General features: G+C 41.4%; 2 protein-coding genes across 2 annotated transcripts in view; both read left to right on the top strand.

Annotated features, from left to right (window-relative positions):
* The first annotated feature begins 11615 nt into the window (after positions 1 to 11615).
* Positions 11616 to 19241, top strand: part of LOC138374966 (zinc finger protein 616-like) — an 84279-nt gene continuing 76653 nt past the window's right edge. The window contains exon 1 of the mRNA XM_069458197.1: positions 11616 to 11740. Within this exon, the coding sequence (XP_069314298.1) occupies positions 11617 to 11740 (124 nt within the window). The 5' untranslated portion in view covers position 11616. The remainder of the gene's footprint in view (positions 11741 to 19241) is intronic.
* On the top strand, positions 16125 to 18026 carry LOC138374888 (zinc finger protein 347-like). Its single transcript, XM_069458103.1, has 2 exons — positions 16125 to 16837; positions 17006 to 18026. Exons 1-2 carry the CDS (start codon positions 16146 to 16148, stop codon positions 18024 to 18026), a joined length of 1713 nt encoding a protein of 570 aa, XP_069314204.1. The 5' UTR covers positions 16125 to 16145.

The raw sequence follows: 19241 nt of genomic DNA, 5'->3' as shown, positions 1-19241 counted from the left end.
AGGACATGAGATCAGAGAGGTCCTGGGGGAGCAGAGCAGGGAGGGCCCAGGTCTTCAAAACTTTTTTTCCCCCACACCTCAAAAGAATTTTGGAAAAGATGTATGTTCTCACCTGTTTTAAGTAAACACGTAATTTTTTTCTTTATATTATAAAATAATATACTTACAAACAATCTCCTATATTTTAAATACATGCAACTGGTCCCTGGTGATGTGCAGAGCCTGGAAGAACCAGGAGCTGGGAGTGAAGCAGTGACACAGATGGCTAAAATCGGGACACCTCAACACATGTTTGAGGACACAGGGTCTGTAGGGCTTCGTAGGCCTCAGTACATCCTTTTGCTCTCATTTTGAGTAAAATAAGTAGCCACAGAAAGTTTAGATCAAGGAGAGCTGAAATTTCCAAAAGAAATATGGGTCCATCTTTATCACCTGCCCTGTCCCCCTGGTCTTCCCTCAGCCCCACCTATAGTCCCAGCACCTAACCACAGCCCCAGAGCAGGTGCTGCAGTTGTCCTGTGAACAGGATGGAGACTACATCCTTCAATGCAGGGAAAACACAAATGCTCAAAATGATCAATGCAGAAGAGCGTTTCGGACAGATTAATGCAGAGGCAATAAAACCTGAATAACATGGTAAAGACTGACTGGCAAAGGGACAGGGAGACATCTCTGAGCCTAGATCTGAAGGAGGAGAAAGGGACAGAGCCATGATGATTTAGAGACAAAGGGAAAGAGAAAGAAAAAGACCTGAGATGGGAAAGCTTTTTGTGTTTGGAAAAAGAGAAATGTGGAATGTGATGGGGGCAGGTGAGCCATGAGGAGGGTGAACTCCCAGGAGGAGGCTGCACACACTGGCAGGGCCCTGATGACACAGGGCTGTGGAGACACAGGGAGGATCTGGATTTACCCTGAGGAACATGGGAAGCCAGAAGACGGCTCAATGCCAGGGACTGACATGACCTGCCTTTAGATTTAGCCCCAATAATCCTAATGCAGAGAAAGGTCTCTGTAGATGTTCTCCCTGTTTCAGCCCTTGTTTCCATTCTTGTTTTTTTCTTTTTTCATTATTGGAGGACTGGTATCCATTTAAAATACTAATTACAATGATAATTACAATCATAATATACAGTCATCTCTGTATTCCTCACCACTAATGTGGTCCCAGGGTCCCCTCTTTCTTCATTTCTGTGTGTTTCCCTCCCTCATTCTGTATATATCTCTCAATCTCACCTTCTCTCCCTAGCTCTTTTTTCCCCCTTTCTTTTCGGTGCTTTCTTCCTGGGTTTGCTCTTCATTTGTGCCCTTCTCCTCTACTGCTCTTTCTTCCCTTTCTCTCTCTGCTTCCCTTGTACCTTTCTGTTCCATTCTTGCAGCTTGTTTTGCCTCTTCTTCCACTTTCTCCCCAATCTTTTGATTGTCCCAGTCCCCATATATTTCTGCCTCTTTCTTACCCTGTCTCTGCTCCTCCTCTGCTCTCCCTGTTAAATTCTCTCTTCCCTGTTACACCCTCGTCCTCACTCTCTGGCACCTCCAGGTCCCTAGGCTTCCTCCCTGCTGTGGTTCCCACTCTGCTCTCCTTGTCACCAGGTGCCCCTTCTTCTTGTCCCAGCACCGCGCTGCTGTCTGCCCTGACTCCAAATCATCCATCCGCTGGTCCCACTAGCTGTTTGAGGTGCCTCCCACTTTGCTGCCCCTCTCCCTATTTTGCTGTCCTTCATCTCTCTGCACATTGAATTTTTCTCTAAATTTCTCCAGTTGCTTTTCTCCCCCTACTATTCTCTCTGCTTCCTCTTTCACTCTGTCTCTTTGCAAATTCCTCCAACATTCTCTATAGTTTGACATCTGTTGACAGATCTCCCTCATTCTTCTTTTCACTTTCTCAGTTTTTCTATTTCTCTCTCAGTTGCTTTCTCTTTCTCCTGATCCCTTTGCCCATACATTCACAGGGAAGGGCATGGAATAAGATGCCCGCCTTCCAGAAGAGCAGCATTTTCCAGTGGGGTGGAATTGGGCATCTAAGAACGCTGGGTGTCACAAGACAGGCCCCGGTCACCTCCCCAAACGAGGGGTCAGGGGACGTGGTGACTGTGAAGGGGAGGCTTGGGGAGCAGGATCAGGCCTGAGGAGTAGGAGTGATGGGACGATGGTGCCTCAGTAGAAGGGAGGGTCTGCAGATTCCCAGACCGGGCAGAGGACGCGGCCTCTTCTTAACTGAGGCTGCGGCGCTGCCCTCCAGGGGCCGACGAGGGCGAGGGTTGAGTGGCGCAAAGGGCGTGAATCCACCTCGCGAGTGGTGAGAATTTTTAAAAGCGCGGTGCGGGCGGGCGGAGAGATCAGTAAAGAGTTTTAAGAAAAAAGAATGTGAAGGGCGCTGTTTACCTGGTCCGAAGGCACCAAGAGGAGGCAGCACCAGCCTCAGAGTGATTTTAAACCAAAGGGACCGCGAGGTCTGAATTTACCTGGGGTGGAGGAGGCGGTTTGGGGATTTTAAGGTTCATAGCGACCCCTGGGCACCGGGTATGGAAGACGGAAGACAGCGAAGTGCAGGTTTAATCTAGACAGGGGGACACTCACACTCCGCAGCATCAGCTTCACGCCCACGATCCGCTTCCGGGACTACGGGAAACTACGCCTGCGCGGAAAGAGAAGCCCGGGCAGCCCGTGGGCGGGGCCTGAGGTTGGGCTGCGGGAGGGGCGGGGCATGGGGCGGGGCCGAGGGCAGGGCGTTGAGAGCTCAGGTCTGAGGCAGTCCGCTCCCTCCCCGCATTCCTATTCCTTTAGCGCCCCAATGGAAGAGAGTGAATCTTGTACTTAGTTCCAGACTTTCACAGGGACAACATGTGGGGTGTGAAGCGTGGGAAGGCAAAAGCCAAGGAAAAGTTTTGTTTTTTTTTTTAGTTTAGTATGTGAGAACAAACATCTTTTTAATGGACTCAAACAGAGTTAACATGAATTTCTGGTTTGTTAACAAACAAAAAAATAGAGATATAGTTTGTTATACTTTAGGATGCATGTGTAAAAAATAGACGTTGACTCTACAACTGGAACATATCAAATCGGCAAATAAAAATTAAAGCTAAATATTAATATCACCAACTGCTTTGCCCACATTGCAATTTCCCGATTTGTCCCACAATGTCCCATGTTGTCAATCCAGGATTCATAAAGAAGCCAAATTCCACTCCACTGTCACGTGGGTAGAGAGCCGTCCTGATCCCTCAGGTCCCACGGTACTGGCTGCAGGACTGACGTGCCCTGGAAATAAAAATTTTCCTCTCCCGAGATAAGTTAAATCACCAACTGTTGCGGACAACAAAGCCTGTAAAATTGGTAGTTTTCAGAAGATATTGGATTTATTTTCACCTAAAGAATAAAGAATTTTGCAGTATTTCTAAGGGTATATAATAAAGAGGTTATTCTCTTTCCTATAAACCACGAAGTAATTACATCTAAGAGTCACACAGAAAAGAGTTTATCTTTTAATGGAAAAGTAAACAATCTCAGAAAGAGCCAGGTGTGGGGTAGTGGTTGAGCACCTGGAATGACCTACAGTTATTCAGGGAATGTTTTATTAAAGTCAGCGTACTCTTGAGAGGGGCTGTTAAGGAGTTGTTCAAAATTACCCTGCCTAAAGGTGGTCCAAAGTTCAGGGACCTGGAGGAGGGAATGGCTAATTTTTTCAATTTTTTAAGTAGAGATGGGATATCACTCTTGCTTAGGCTGGTCTCGAACTCCTGAGCTTAAGCAATCTTCCCACCTTGGCCTCTCAGAGTGCTAGGATTACAGGCACGAGCTACTGAGCCCGGTTGCATTCTTCATTGAGCATCAGCCAGCACAGTTGCTTTAATCATTGTATGATGTGGATTCCAGAGCCTTCAGGCTGATCGATTATCACATCAGAAAACATCTTTAAAGGTGAATTCACCTATCTGGAAAATTATGTAGTTTGCATCTTCTTCACAGACAACTCCAGTCTTGTTTAATTAAGTTGCTTACACTAATTCTAATTGCAGGAAACATTTCTGGATCAAACCACCTCCCCACATCTACCCCCTGAACCGAGGTCCCATTCCCAGACCACTAAGTTGCTTCAGCCTCACTAACAGGATTGGGTCCAATCCGCTGGCAAAATATCTTTCGACCTAAACGGTTTGCAAGTTAAGAGGAAAACATCTTAGTTTCCAATATAAGTAGCTCACACAACTCTAAGGCTTTACCTTAAAACTGCCTGAAACATTAACTTAAAATAGGCAAGAGGCAAAACTGCTCCACAGGATACGAAACAGACTCAAACGTTTCCAAGCCCGGAAAATAGGGACGCACTAGGAGCAAAGCGGAGGGAAGTGCAGGCCCCGCCCCCTCCGGTTACGCCCCGCCCCGCCCCGCCCCCATCCTCTCAGTGGTTCATGCCCAGGTCTGTCCTCTTCGGCCCCGCCCCCTGGCAGTCGCGCCCGTCCGTCCCCGCCCCCAGGCCACTCTGCCCTGTCCCCTGGCTGTCGCGCCCCGCCCCTAGGCCCCTAGTTCCCTCACATCCGCCGGGTTCCCTACAGACCCGGAACCTGATTGCCCGAAGTGAAGGTCATAGCGCACAGAGCGTGAGTTTCCCTGTATTTAGATAAAATCTGCGCTTTGCAGTGCCCCTTCTTCCATGCCCTGGGTCTGGGGGTCCCTACAGACCTTAAAATCCCCGCACCGCTCCTTCCACCCCAAGTATATTCAGACGTTGCTGTCCGAGTCTAAAATTCCACCCCCACCCCCACTCTTCCCCGCTTTGGGTTAAAATCGCTCTGAGGCTGGTCCCTATCCCCATTCTTTCTGCCTTGGGCCAATAAAAACCACCTTTCGCGTCTTTTTTTTTTTTTTTCTTTTGCTTAAAACTCTTTACTGACCTCTCCTCCAACCCCGCGCCTTTTAAAATCCTTACCCGTGAAGTGGATCCACGACCTTTCCGCCATTCATGCCTCGCCCGTGTCGGACCGTGAAGGGCAGCGCCGCAGCCCCAATCCTGGACATTCCGCATCCTCTCCTAGGTTCTGGGATTCTGTAGACCCCACCCGTCTCCTGAGGCGCCACCTCTGTCGTTGTCACACGGAGTCTTCCTCAGGCCAGGGCCTGCAGCTCCTAAGCCTCTCCTTCGCGGTCACCTCCCGTGGGACAAGGGGGTGTAACAGAGAAGCAGGAATTTAACAGGGAAAGCAGAGGGGGAGCAGAGATGGGGAAAAAAGAGGCAGAAATATATGGAAATTGGGGACAATGAAAAGATTGGGAGAAGGAACGACAAGTGCAAGAAGTTACCAGAATGGAGCAGAACAGGTAGAAGAGAAGGAACAGAGGGAAGAAGGGGAGACGAGCAGGAGAGAAGAGGGCCACAAAATGATTAGCTGAAACCCAGGCGGAAACATGGAAAAGGAAAGGAAAAAAAGAGCTAGAGAGAGAAGGCGAGAATGAGAGGTATGTACGAAATGAGGAGGGGAAACACTGCATTGAAGAAAGACAGGATCCTGGGTCCATATGAGTGGTGAGGTAATTGGATATGGATGATTAACTTGTGACATGTTGATTTCTCATTAAAATCTAATATATTTAAAATTTGTTTAAATTAATACAGATGAGGATAAGAATTACAGAACTCCTGTCTATAAAGCTTGTGGCTTTAATAATTTTTGGCATCAGAGGCTCTTTCCATTTGCAGCCCCTATTCAGCCAGAGAACAGTTACTTGACTCATTAAATGTGTCTCTCTTTTCCTTGCATAGTGTAGGAAGTGGGACAGTAAAGTGGGGCAAGAGGTGATTGAGTCTCTATGACGACATGGTGCCTTTTTAAAGAAACGTTCAAAGTACTTTATAACGGATCTTCTGTTTTTCTTTCTAGTGAATGAGTAATTCATTGTTCTTTTTGAAGCTTGGGATACATCTCAGTTTATACAATTTCTACTTTTCTACAAATAAGTATTAACTTCTCAAAGCATTGGTGACATTCTATAATCAGCTAATGTCATTCTTTTCTAAATATGATATACTTTGACCCATGAAAAACTCAGGGGTTGGGGTGCCCATCCCTCTGCAGTCGAAAATACACACATAACTTTGGACTTCCTGAAAACTTAACTACTAATAGCCTACTGTTGACCAGAGCCTTACATATGTTGTATGTTCTATGTATTATATACTGTATTTTTACAGTAAAGCTAGAGGAAAAAATGTTATTGAGAATATCATAAGGAAGAGAAAATGCATTTACTATTTATTAAGTAGAAGTGGATCATCATAAAGGTCTTCATCTTTGTTGTCTTCATATTGAGCAGGCTGAGGAGCGGTTGGACTTGCTCAGGGGTGGCAGAGGTGGAGGAGGTGGAAAGGGAAGCAGGAGAGGCAGACATACTCAGTGAAATTTGTGGAAATACAGGGTAATTTCTGACTTTTTTGTTTTTTCATTTCTCTAAAAATGTTTCTGTATGTGACAAATCCTTTTTCCACCGTTTACATTAGTTTCAGTGCCCATATCATAGAAGGGTCCGTGTTGTAAAAGAAGTCAAAAGCAGTCTTGAATAATCAGAACCCTTCTGCCAAATTATTTAATGTCAGTTATTTTTTCTTTTCCAGCACTGCTTCTATGTCTTTTTGCTCATCTTCTGGCACTAGTTCCGAAGCATTCATCTCCATCAAATCATCTTCTGTTAACTCCTCTGGTGTGGTGTCTATTAGCTTTTGAATTTCTCCAAGATCCATATCTTGAAACCCTTCACCCCCCACCTTTTTGCCATATTCACAATCTCTTTCATGATTTCCATGATTGGCTCTGTTGTATATCCTGTGAAGGCCCGCACAACATCTGGACACAGTTTTCTCCAACAGGAATTTATTGTTTCAGTCTTGATGGTTTTCACAGCTTTTTGTGTAACAATGATGATATCTTCAATGGTGTAATCCTTCCAGACTTTCATGATGTTCTCTCTGTTGGGGTTCTCTTCCATAGTGTTGACAATCCTTTTTATAGAGTACCATGTATAATGAGCCTTAAAGGTCCTTATGACCCCCTGATCTAGAGGCTGAATTAGGGATGGATGTTCTTTTGGGGGCCAAGTAGACTGCTTTGATGCCTTCAGTGTCAAACTCATGGGGTTCTGGTGTCCAGGTGCATTGTCCAGTGTCAAAAGGCAATCCCTTACCGACAAGATACTTTCTGACTTCGGAGACAAAGCATCGATGGAACCCCTACAGAAAAAGAGTTCTTCTTGTCCAGGCTTTCTTGTTGTACAGTCAAAGACTGACAGCTGGTGTTTATGTTTTCCCTTCAAGGCTCAGGGGTTAGCAGCTTTATAGATGAGGGCAGTCCTGATCATAAATCCAGCTGCATTTGCACAAAACAGTAGACTTAGCCTATCCTTTCTTTCCTTAAATCCTGGTGCTTGCTTCTCTTCCTTACTAATAAATGTCCTTTGCAGCATTTTTTTCCCCCCAGAATAGGGCACTTTTGTCTGCATTAAATACCTGGTCAGGCAAATATCCTTTCTCCTCAGTGATTTTCTTAATGGTTTCTGGGAACTTGTCTACTGCCTCTTGGTTGGCAGAAGCTGCTTCCCCTGTTATCTTGACATTTTTTTTTTAAGCCAATTCTCTTCCTAAAATTATCAAATCGTCCTTTGCTGGCATTAAATTCTCCAGCTTTAGATCTTTCACTTGTCTTTTGCTTTAAATTGCCATATAATGGCTTTACTTTTTCTCAAATCATATTAGAGTCCATAGGTATGTCTTTCTTGTAGCAATTCTTATAGCAATCCTGCACCCACATAAAAGATGCTTTTTCAATATGAGATAAAAAGATATTTACAAAAAGTACAAGATTTTTATGCCTGCTAGCATAGCTTCAGTTATGCCTTCTTGAATTTCCTTTTCTTTTTCCACAATGATCCTTACTCTGGATTCATTTATCTTGAAATGGTGGACAGCTGTAGCTGCAGGCCTTGCTCTATGGTGCATATCAAGGAATTCAACATTTTCTTCTAACATCATGACTTTTTTCTACTTCTTGGGAGCACTTCGAGTATCACCATTGGCAGTTAGTATGGGTCCTGTAGTGTTATTCAAGGTTTATGATATTACACTAACCAGAATGAAAAATACATGAGAACCAGGAGAGAGATCACTTTTTACTGCAATATGCAATTTACTAGAGAGACATGGCATTTTAAATGGATACTTGAAACACTTGAGCTCACTGCAATAGCAACAGGAGGTAGCTATGAAATTATTATTGTAGTACAGTATGGACTACAGTTAATTTTATGCAGTTATGATTTAACACTTGTTTACATTTCTCTCAACCGTGAATAACACCATGTATGGTCTGTAAATGTTTGTGTTTGTGTAAGTTTTGAAAAATTTTAACTTTTTATGATAGATTTGTGTATACTTTATGGTAGTAATTGATAAAATAGGCTAGTGTCTACATATATTTTATGCATGCATGGCATACCTTTTTCTTAATTTTTTTGATATTTTTAGGGTATGCAGTTTATCTGTGACCCTTGTTTTAAAATTGTCACAACACAAATCTCCAAAAATGTTTTCAATATATTTATTGAAAAAAAATCCATGTATTAAGTGAAACTGCACAGTTGTTTAAGGGTCAAACTATATTCTCAAATTTTTAAAACTGTCACCCCAGAACCCGTTAGATTTTTTAAAAAAACAATTTCCAAATTGTTTCTTTGTTACAACTGAGATTGAGGTATGCATGCTTTCTACTCTATCACATGTTTGGAAACCTGTTTGGTACCTAAAAAATAATATTAGATCGTTTCAGTTGGTAATGCTCTCAATGATTTTTTATATTACTGTCAAACCTAGTTTAACCAGTTGGTCTGATATTCAATTTTCTTCCTGTATGTGATCTGTAAAGTTAGTGAGCTGTGATCTAGTAGGTAGATGTTCCCCTCAAGTCCCTATTGTCTGTTCCGTTCTCTTCAAACGTTGAAGGATGTGCTGAATTGACTTGGAACCTTATTCCAACAGAGCCCATGTATTCATGCTGAAAAAAATTTGCTCAGAGTTTATTTCTACAAGTAACCCCCTCCCTATATTTTTAACAACAATAGCTTTCCATTCACAATTTTGTATTTTAATTTTTTTTTTTTTTTTTTTTTTTTTTTTGAGGCAGAGTCTCACTCTGTTCCCCGGGCTAGAGTGCCATGGTGTCAGCCTCGCTCACAGCAACCTCAAACTCTTGGGCTCAAGCGATCCTTCTGCCTCAGCCTCCATTATTTCTTAAAATAGACTCTGCTTACTTCTCTTTTTCTTCTCCTTTTGAGACTCTCCTAATGTGGATGATGTTACACTTTGGTAGTGTCTCATAAGTCCCTTACACTGTCTTCATTGCTTTTATTTTTTGCTCCTCTTCATTAATTTTGAAAGCCCTGTTTTTGAGTTCGCTGATTCTTCTGCCTTGTCAAGCCTGCTATTGAACCTCTCTAGTGAATATTTCAATTTAGTTATTGTATTTTTTAGCTCCAAAATTTTTGTTTGGTTCTTCTTCTTAGTTTCTATTTTTCAGCTGATATTCTTGTTTTGTTCATGCAGAATTTTTATAATTTTGTCAAGTTGTCTATCTGTGCTCTCTTTTAATTCTTTGAACATCTTTATGACAATTATTTTTTATTTGTTCTGTGATAATTCATATATCTCTGTTTCTTCAAGGTCAGTTTCTGGAGATTTAACTTGTTTTATAAGAGCCATGTTTCCCTTTTTCTTTGTATGTCTTGTAGTCTGCTGGGACCTTGGCATTTGAAAAATTAGCCACCTCTCCCAACCTTTGTTGTCTAGTTCACTGAGGACTTTGTCTAATCAGCCTGGCTAGAGATTCTGGAGATTTCTTAAATCTTTCCTGGAGATTTGTATTCTCTGACTTTTGCTTGTAATCTCCTGATTGAAGATATTTATCAGTTTCTACACAGGTACACTCCTCTTGACTCTGCAGTACTGAGGCCTCTCTGGTGCTCTTGTAAGCCATGGTACTGTATCTCTACCTAATGTTTGTCTGTGTTAATGCCAACACTGGGTTTCATTGATGATCTTTGTTCTCAGTGGCCCACTACCTTGCTCCCTGTTCCTTTTGGTGCCTACATTCAGGAAAGACAGAAACTAGTTGTCCAGGCAACTCCCTGAAAAGTCAGAACACTGTATAGAGATTTTCTACTTCATTCTTCTCCAGGGATAAGTTGGGAGTTGGGAGTTTCCTCCCAGCTACACTATTTTGCATGCCTGGGACAAAGGCTCTGATGAGTGAGTACCACAAAATTTCCTACCAAGTTTTGATGCAATTGGTTTTACACTCCCTTGGGGCATAGGAACTCTTAACAGATTTCTGGATTTCTCACAAAGGCAGTTGTTTCACATATTGTTATATCTGTGAATATGGACGGTTTGGGGCTTTCTATTTTGCTATCTTGCTGACATCACTTCTTCAGTTTTATAATTTCTATATATAGGTCCGGAAATATCTTATAAATAGGTGCCATGGCATATGTGCTAATTGAAATGCATTCTAATTCTTTTTTTTTTTTTTTTTTTTGAGACAGAGTCTCACTCTGTTGCCCAGGCTAGAGTGAGTGCCGTGGCGTTAGCCTAGCTCACAGCAACCTCAAACTCCTGAGCTCAAGCGATCCTCCTGTCTCAGCCTCCCGAGTAGCTGGGACTACAGGCATGCACCACCATGCCCGGCTAATTTTTTCTATATATATATTTTTAGCTGTCCATATAATTTCTTTCTATTTTTAGTAGAGATGGGGTCTCGCTCTTGCTCAGGCTGGTCTCGAACTCCTGAGCTCAAACGATCCGCCCACCTCGGCCTCCCAGAGTGCTAGGATTACAGGCGTGAGCCACCGCGCCCGGCCATGCATTCTAATTCTTGTGTGTGTATTTTTTACTTAGTGCTGCTAAACAAGGAATATTGTTTTTAGTGCGTTGTTATTAGCTCTATAGTTAAACGTCATTCTTTTTCTAGGTTGCATTCATGTCATCTCTGAATTTCAACAGTTCCAGCTCTTTGCCTTTCTTTACTCTTTTTTCTTTTTTCTCCTTTTCCATCTTTCTACTGGCCTCTGGTAAGGCATCCTATGCAATGGTGAATGGTAGGAGCCCTGGCCAACCCTCTTTTTCCACTTTAAATTTAAAAGAAATACATCTAGTGTTCACTGCTATTCATGTTTGGTAAACATGTTTTGTAGAGACAGGGTCTTGCTGTGTTGCTCAGGCTGGTCTTGAATTCCTGACCTCAAGTGATCCTCCTGCCTTGGCCTCCCAGAGTGCTAGGATCACAGGTGTGAGCTACTGCGCTTGACCTCTAACACTTCTATAGAGAAAACCTGTGTTGCCTTTCCTAGATTTATATTTCTTATATTGGCCATACAAATGAGAAATCTGCACTGATTTAGAGGATATCATAACTTCTTATGGAAAAGTATTAAAAAAGACACATAATTTACTTAAAAATATCTTTTCAAAGATTGGTCATAATGCTCACTTAAACCTAATTGTCCCCTTTTGTCATTTTATGTGAAAATGATAACTCTCCCCATGGCTTCTCAGTGAAATGTGCTTTTTTTTTTCAGGGAATGTTGACATTCAGGGATGTGGCCATAGAATTCTCTCAGGAGGAGTGGAAATGCCTGGACCCTGCTCAGAGGGCTTTATACAGGGACGTGATGTTGGAGAACTACAGGAACCTGGTGTCCCTGGGTGAGGATAACGTGGCTCTCAACGTTGGGATCTGCCCTTGTGTGTCTTTGCATTTTCTCTGTGTGCCCCTTGGGAGCCCCTGCCTTGCTTGACTGAGACTGAAGCCTTGTTGACTGTGAAATGAAAAACTCCATAATGTGGCATCTGGACTTGCTTAACTGTCCCCTTTCTTCAGATGATCTGCATCCTTCATGATACATCATTGGTGGTTCCAGAGATTAAGCAGGAATAAAACCCCATGGCAGGCTTTTAAAATATCCAGGTGTTTTCTAGCCTTGTGCTTTTGATTCAGTGGTTCTTTGAAGAGAGCTTGATGTCTGATGTTACGGTGCTCCCTAAACATTCAGAAGGAGGCAGTTGGTGAATACCTTTATGAAACTTTTTTTTTTTTTTTGAGACAAGAGTCTTGCTCTGTCGCCCCAGGTAGAGTGCAGTGGCTTCATCATAGCTCACAGCAACCTCAAACAACCTCAAGCAATCCTGCCTCAGCCTCCCCGAGTAGCTGGCATGTGCCATGATGCCTGGCTAATTTTTCTATTTTTAGTAGAGATGGGATCTTGCTCTTACTCAGGCTGGTCTTGAACTCCTAAGCTCAAGCAATCCTCCTGCCTCAGCCTCCCAGAGAGCTAGAATTACAGGTGTGAGCCACCATGCCACCCTGAAATATTTTTCTTTATCCATTTGTAATGTCTTCTTTCCTCAGCTAAACATAAGGTAAGAATTCTGGAAAAGCCACAGCACATCATATTCCTTTATTTTATAAGCAAGGCTCTCTCTTTTTGACCTGAGTGTTATCTCCATGTTGGAGCAAGGGAAAGAACCCTGGGCTCTGGAGAGTGAAGTGAAAATAGCAAGAAAACCAAACGCATGCGAATGTATTGAAGGTGTGGACACAAGTAAGAGCTCAGACAGGCAGAGTGGAAGCTGCACCAATAAATAGTGTTTGAGTAGCTTTTCCCAAGTTGAAGAATTCTGTGGGAAAACAAGTTTATTTCCTGTGAACTCTCAAAGGAAATCTCCCTTCTCCCTAACTTATCACTCTTTTCTTCAGATGTATAACACTATCCTTTCCCCCTCCAATGGTGCTGCAGCTCAGAGACCAAGGGGAAGTCTTTTTAGCTGTGAACATGGGTTAATCTTTAAGACAAGGGCAAAAGGACTGCAGAGGTGATTCAGGGGTTATCAGCGCTGCTATAGCCCTTGTCTTCAAAGAGTGGGATCAAAGCCCAGTAGAGCCATATGGTGGAACCTTGCGGGTGAACCCCAGCATCAACAGAAAACTGTGGCATAGATGAGGCCACCAAGGAGAACTCCAGTCTGGGCAGGGACCCAGCAGAGAGCTGCTGTGGGAGTGGGACCTAGTCAGATATCTGCTTCAGGGACCATCCTGCTGAGCCATGGGGGTGAAGCTGCCACCCCAGTGGGCCTGGGAGGCTGAGCATGAAGCTACAGAAGATTATTCTTGAGCCTCGAATTCTAGTGGAATTTGCCCTATCAGGTTCTGGACTGACTTGGGAGCTGTAACTCTTTTTTTTTTTTTCTTTCTTTCATATTTCTCAATTTTGGAACCGGAATGTCTATCTCATGCCAGTCCCACCACTGTATTTTGGAAGCATATAACTTATGTGGTTTCACAGTTTCATAGCTGGAGCAGAATTTTGCCTCAGGATAAACTGTACCTTCAGTCTCACCCATATCTGATTTAGATGATACTTTAGATTTTAGAGTTGATGCTGGAGAAAGTTATGACTTTTGGGACAGTTGGGAGGGAATGAATATATTTGGCATGTGAGAATGACATGAATTTTTTTTGGAGACCAAAGACAAAATTGTATGGAATGAATGTTTGTTTCCCCCCAAAAATTCATGTGATAAAAGCTAATCCCAAGTGTGATGGTATTTGGAGGTGGGCCTGTGAGAATTGATTAGGTCAATAGAGTGGAGCCCTCATGAATGGGATTCATGCCCATATAGGAGTCCAAAGAGAGATTACTCCTCTGTGCTCTTCCCATATGAGGATACAGTGAGAAGACAGTGATCTACAAACCTGGAAGTGGGCTCTCACCAGCACCAACTACATCTGCTAATGCCTTGATCTTGGATTTCCTAGCCTCTAGTACTGCAAGAAGTAAACGTTTGTTGTTTAAACCATCCAGTCTATGGTACTTTGTTATAGCAGCCTGAAGTAATGAAGATTGCAACACAGCTCAGCTGTTGTATCTTCTTTGAAGTATTGCTTTCTAAACTCCTGGTATTTACCGTTTGTAATCTATATACTCTTGGATAGGCAGTCATGCTTAAGAAAATGTTGTCTGAGCCTGCATGCCCAGGTTCAAATCCTGTTTCTATAATTTGTTTTCTGTGTAAATTTGGGTAAGTAACATAAACCTATGGGTCTTCTGTCCGTATTTGAAAAATAGTACCTCAAGCCCTTTTTGACAAGTTAATGCTTTACAATAGTGCATGTTTTATGTAAGAACTCAAGTTACTTTTATTTAGCAAGATACATCAACCTTCTTTCATGTTTATTATGAGGTGCCTTTGCCTTTATTAAATCTTGTAGGTTTTTATTTTGCATTTTTTCCCAACAATGTTGTCTCTAACCTTAGTTAATAAATGTTAAAAGTACACACTCCGTATTACATATATCTTGTGGCCAATGAAATGGAGGATTAAAGGGTGCTGCACAGATAGGGAGCTGCTCTGTTGATTGGCTGTTTTGTAACTGCAGACATGAAATCATAATTGTGATTTCTCACTTCTCTCTCCAATTCTTATTCTTTATATATTTACCTGACCTGAGATTTCAAAAGTCAGTGGTTTGAACATCTTTTCCAGTTCTCATAATGTGTGCTCTCTTTAGAACAGAAGTCCTTTCTTTATCCTTAAGGAGGAATTGTTTAGAATTCCACAGACTATAATTTTTTATAATTGTGGGTGGTTATTTTTTATTTATGGTTTTATTATGGGTTGCCAGACTATCTTACTCATTTTCAATGTGATTTACAGATGATGGGGTTTTTTTTTTAGCATGTATTATTCAATATAAATCACATGTACCACTTGTTAATGTCACAAAATGCGTCATCTGTGTGGGTATAGACAGTTTCATAACAGGTATTCAGAAAAACATTGTATTTTTGTAACACTATTTTATTAATTTTTTTCTCACTTTCCCAGTGCTACTATTATTTTGAAATTTTAAATTGCTATGTATTTAAATTATAGATATTATAGATATAATAGATATTATAGATATAATTATTAGATAAAAATTTTTTTGTATTATTTATCATTACAGTACAGTTGTTCCTTAGTATCCATGGGGGATTGGTTCCAGGATACTCTGTGGATACCAAAATGCTCAGGTGCTGAAGTCCCAAAGTTAGCCCTGCAGAACCCTCGGATATGAAAATTGGCCCTTTGTATCCACAGGGTCCACATCCGAAGAGTTCTCGTATGCTCAATCTGAGGTTGGTTGAGTCCACAGAAGTGGAACCCATGGATGCGGGACCCAAGGATATGGAGGGCCAACTCCATATGACATGCTTTCTTTAGCATTTGTGTACAATAAACATGAAGTCAGTTTGTGTAATATAATATTTTTGTTCTCTTCGGTAAAACAGCCATGTGTTTACTGATAATTGCTGTTTGCTTTGAGATCATGTTGGAAAAATACCCCCTTTTTCAGGGTTAACAGTTTGTACAACACAAGGGTTTGGGCCATAGGTTGTTTGAAACTGGGCTTCCCTAAAATTCATTTGAGGGAATGTAATTACCAATCTTTATTAAAAATCCAAACTTTGTGTTCCTAAAAATTTGAAAATCATGGTTGAAAATTTATAAAAATTCTGTTCAGTATAAATATTTTTGGTGTAATATGCTTTTCAATATGAAACATTGATTTACCAACTGTAGTTAATATGAATCCTATGTTTCTTTATATTTTGTAGATATCTCTCCTACACCTATTATCAAGGAATTATCACCAAAAGAGAGCAATAGCACAGGAGAAATCTTCCAAACTTTGACGTTGGAAAGACATGAAAGCCATGACATCAAAGATTTTTACTTCAGGGAAATCCAGGAAAATACGCATGATTTTGATTATCAGTGGTTTGATAAAAGAAATTACAAAGGAGTACCTATAATTAAAAGAAAACTCATCACTGGTAGAAGAGATCAACATAATAGAAGGGATGCAGGAAATCGGCCTGTTGAAAATCAGCTTGAATTAAACTTTCAGTCACATCTGGCTAAAATGCAGGAATTTCAAATTGAAAGGAAGATGCATGAATGTACTGAAGTTGAGAAGTCTATCATCGATGGTTCCTTAGTCTCACCACTTCAAACAATTCCTCCTACTGTCAACATTAACATGTTTAATATATATGAGAATGGTTTTATGCATCCTCTGTTACTCAAACAAGACCAGAAAGCACGCATTAGGGAAAAACCTTACAAATGTAATGAGTGTGGCAAGGCCTTTAATCAGGGTTCTCACCTCACTAGACATCAGATAATCCATACTGGAGAGAAACCATATAAATGCGATGTATGTGGCAAGGTTTTCAGTCAAAATTCAAACTTAGCAAGTCATCGCAGAATTCACACTGGAGAGAAACCTTACAAATGTAATGAGTGTGGCAAGGTCTTCAGTCAACATTCACACCTCAAAAATCATCAGAGAATTCATACTGGAAAAAAACCTTACAAATGTAATGAGTGTGGCAAAGCCTTTAGTGTGCATTCAAGCCTAACAAGACATCAGGTAATCCATACTGGAGAAAAACCTTATAAATGTAATGAATGTGGCAAGGCTTTTATCCAAAGTTCAAAACTCGTAAAACATCTCACAATTCATACTGGAGAGAAACCATACAAATGTAATGAATGTGGTAAAGCTTTTATCCAAAATTCAAGTCTGGTGGACCATCAGAGAATTCACACTGGAGAGAAACCATATAAATGTAATGAGTGTGGGAAAACCTTTATTGTGCATTCAAGCTTAACTAACCATCAGGTAATCCACACTGGAGAGAAACATTACAAATGTAATGAATGTGGAAAGGCTTTTATCAAGCGTTCACACCTTAGGCATCATGAGAGTATTCATACTGGAGAGAAGCCATACAAGTGTATTGAATGTGGCAAGGCCTTTAGGCAATGGGCTGACATCAGGATTCACCAAAGAATTCATGCTGGGGAGAAACCTTACAAATGTGGTGAGTGTGGCAAAGCCTTTACTCAGGGCTCACACCTCAGTAAACATCAGACAGTTCATACTGGAGAGAAACCATATAAATGTGATATATGTGGTAAGGTCTTCAGTCAAAATTCACACCTTTCAAGTCATCGAAGAATTCACACTGGAGAGAAACCTTACAAATGTAATGAGTGTGGCAAGGCCTTCAGTGTGCGTTCAAGCCTAACATACCATCAAGTAATACATACTGGAGAAAAGTCTTACAAATGTAATGAGTGTGGTAAGGCCTTTATCAAGCAGTCCCAACTTAGACATCATGAGAAAATTCATACCGGAGAGAAGCCATACAAATGTATTGAATGTGGCAAGGCCTTTAGGAAATGTTCTGACATCACTATTCACCAAAGAATTCATGCTGGAGAGAAACCTTACAAATGTGATGAGTGTGGCAAAGCCTTTACTCAGGGGTCCCACCTCACTACACATCATTTAATCCACACTGGAGAGAAACCATTTGAATGTGATGTATGTGGCAAGATCTTCAGTCAAAATTCACACCTTGAAAGTCATCGAAGAATCCATACTGGGGAGAAGCCTTACAAATGTGATGTGTGTGGCAAGGTCTTTAGTCAAAATTCAAACCTTGTAAATCATCGGAGAATTCACACTGGAGAGAAACCATATAAATGTAGTGAGTGTGACAAAGCCTTTAGTGTCCTTTCAAGCTTAACTAAACATCAGGTCATCCATACTGGAGAGAGACCTTACAAATGTAATGAATGTGGTAAGGCTTTTAGCAGGTCTTCACATCTTAGGTTACATGAGAAAATTCATACTGGAGAGAAGCCATACAGATGTATTGAATGTGGTAAAGCCTTCAGACAATGGTCTGACCTCAAGATTCACCAAAGAATTCATTCTGGAGAGAAACCTTACAAATGTGATGAGTGTGGCAAAGCCTTTACTCGGGGCTCACACCTCACTAATCATCAGGCAGTTCATACTGGAGAGAACCTTACAAATGTACTGAAGGTAGCAAGGCTTTTAAGCATGGCCCTAAACTCGGGGTTCACCAAATAATTCATACTTACAAATGTAATGAATATAGCAGTTTTAAAGTAGTGTTCACTATTTACTAGATATAAGAATATATTAATACATCTTGCTTGAAAATCAAGTGTGTGAAGCTTAACCAGTAAAATGATGAGAGAAAACGTCTGCAAGATTCCTACTATAGTTTGTGACAAGGAGATAATCTCCATTGCCAAGTCCCTGGAGGCTCTTCTGCCATTGCTCAGTGACTGGGATTCACATCCAGAGTGAGATCTTGTAGGGAAACGTGAGGTTCGTACTACTTACTCTAGCAACTGACATCTAATACCTCCCCTTTTATTTGTTCCCATCCCAGAATAATACATATATTTTCCTTTAATAAATGATTTTTTTTTTTTTTTTGAGACAGAGTCTTGCTCTGGTGCCTGGGCTAGAGTGCCGTGGCGTCAGCCTAGCTCACAGCAACCTCAAACTCCTGGGCTCAAGCAATCATTCTGCCTCACCCTCCCGAGTAGCTGGGACTACAGGCTTGCACCACCATGCCCAGCTAATTTTTTCTATATAATTTTAGTTGTCCAGCTAATTTCTTTCTATTTTTAGTAGAGATGGGGTCTCGCTCTTGCTCAGGTTGGTCTGGAACTCCTGAGCTCAAACGATCTGCCCACCTTGGCCTCCCGGAGTGCTAGGATTACAGGCATGAGCCACCACGCCTGGCCCTAAATGATTCTTAAGTTTGCATATATATTATCCTTTATATCACACTTTGTGTAGGAGTCACTGTTATTAGTGCCTTATGTGTAATAACTAATGGAATCTTCAACTGTACTGATGTTAGTCTCATTTCACAAATGAGGAAATTAGGACAGTTTAAAGACTCATCCAATCACATCTCATTAAGTTGGTAAGTCAGGATGTATGTTGTCTGACTGCAAAGATGACCCTCTTAACAGTGGTGCTACACTGACAAAGCTAGTTATTTCTGTCCTTCAGGCACTCAGCGTCTCTACTTAATTTTGTTAGTGCCTTTTCTCATTTTTAAGTGGTTTATCTTCCTAAATCATCATGATTGTGGTAATTTTGTACTATGTCTATACTTTTATTTCATAAGCCAAATTACTATGAATAAATACCTAAATAAAATGCAGATACACTGATTATCACATAATCCTAGAAGAAGGATTATCCAAGACAAAGTTGGGTTTATTGACCCAAGAATGGTTCACTATTTATCATCAGGACAGA

Source organism: Eulemur rufifrons, chromosome 24 (genome assembly GCF_041146395.1).
Source record: "Eulemur rufifrons isolate Redbay chromosome 24, OSU_ERuf_1, whole genome shotgun sequence".
Classification (NCBI taxonomy): Eukaryota; Metazoa; Chordata; class Mammalia; order Primates; family Lemuridae; genus Eulemur; species Eulemur rufifrons.
The sequence above is the reverse complement of the archived record's forward strand: the minus strand, read 5'-3'. Positions and strand labels throughout refer to the sequence as shown.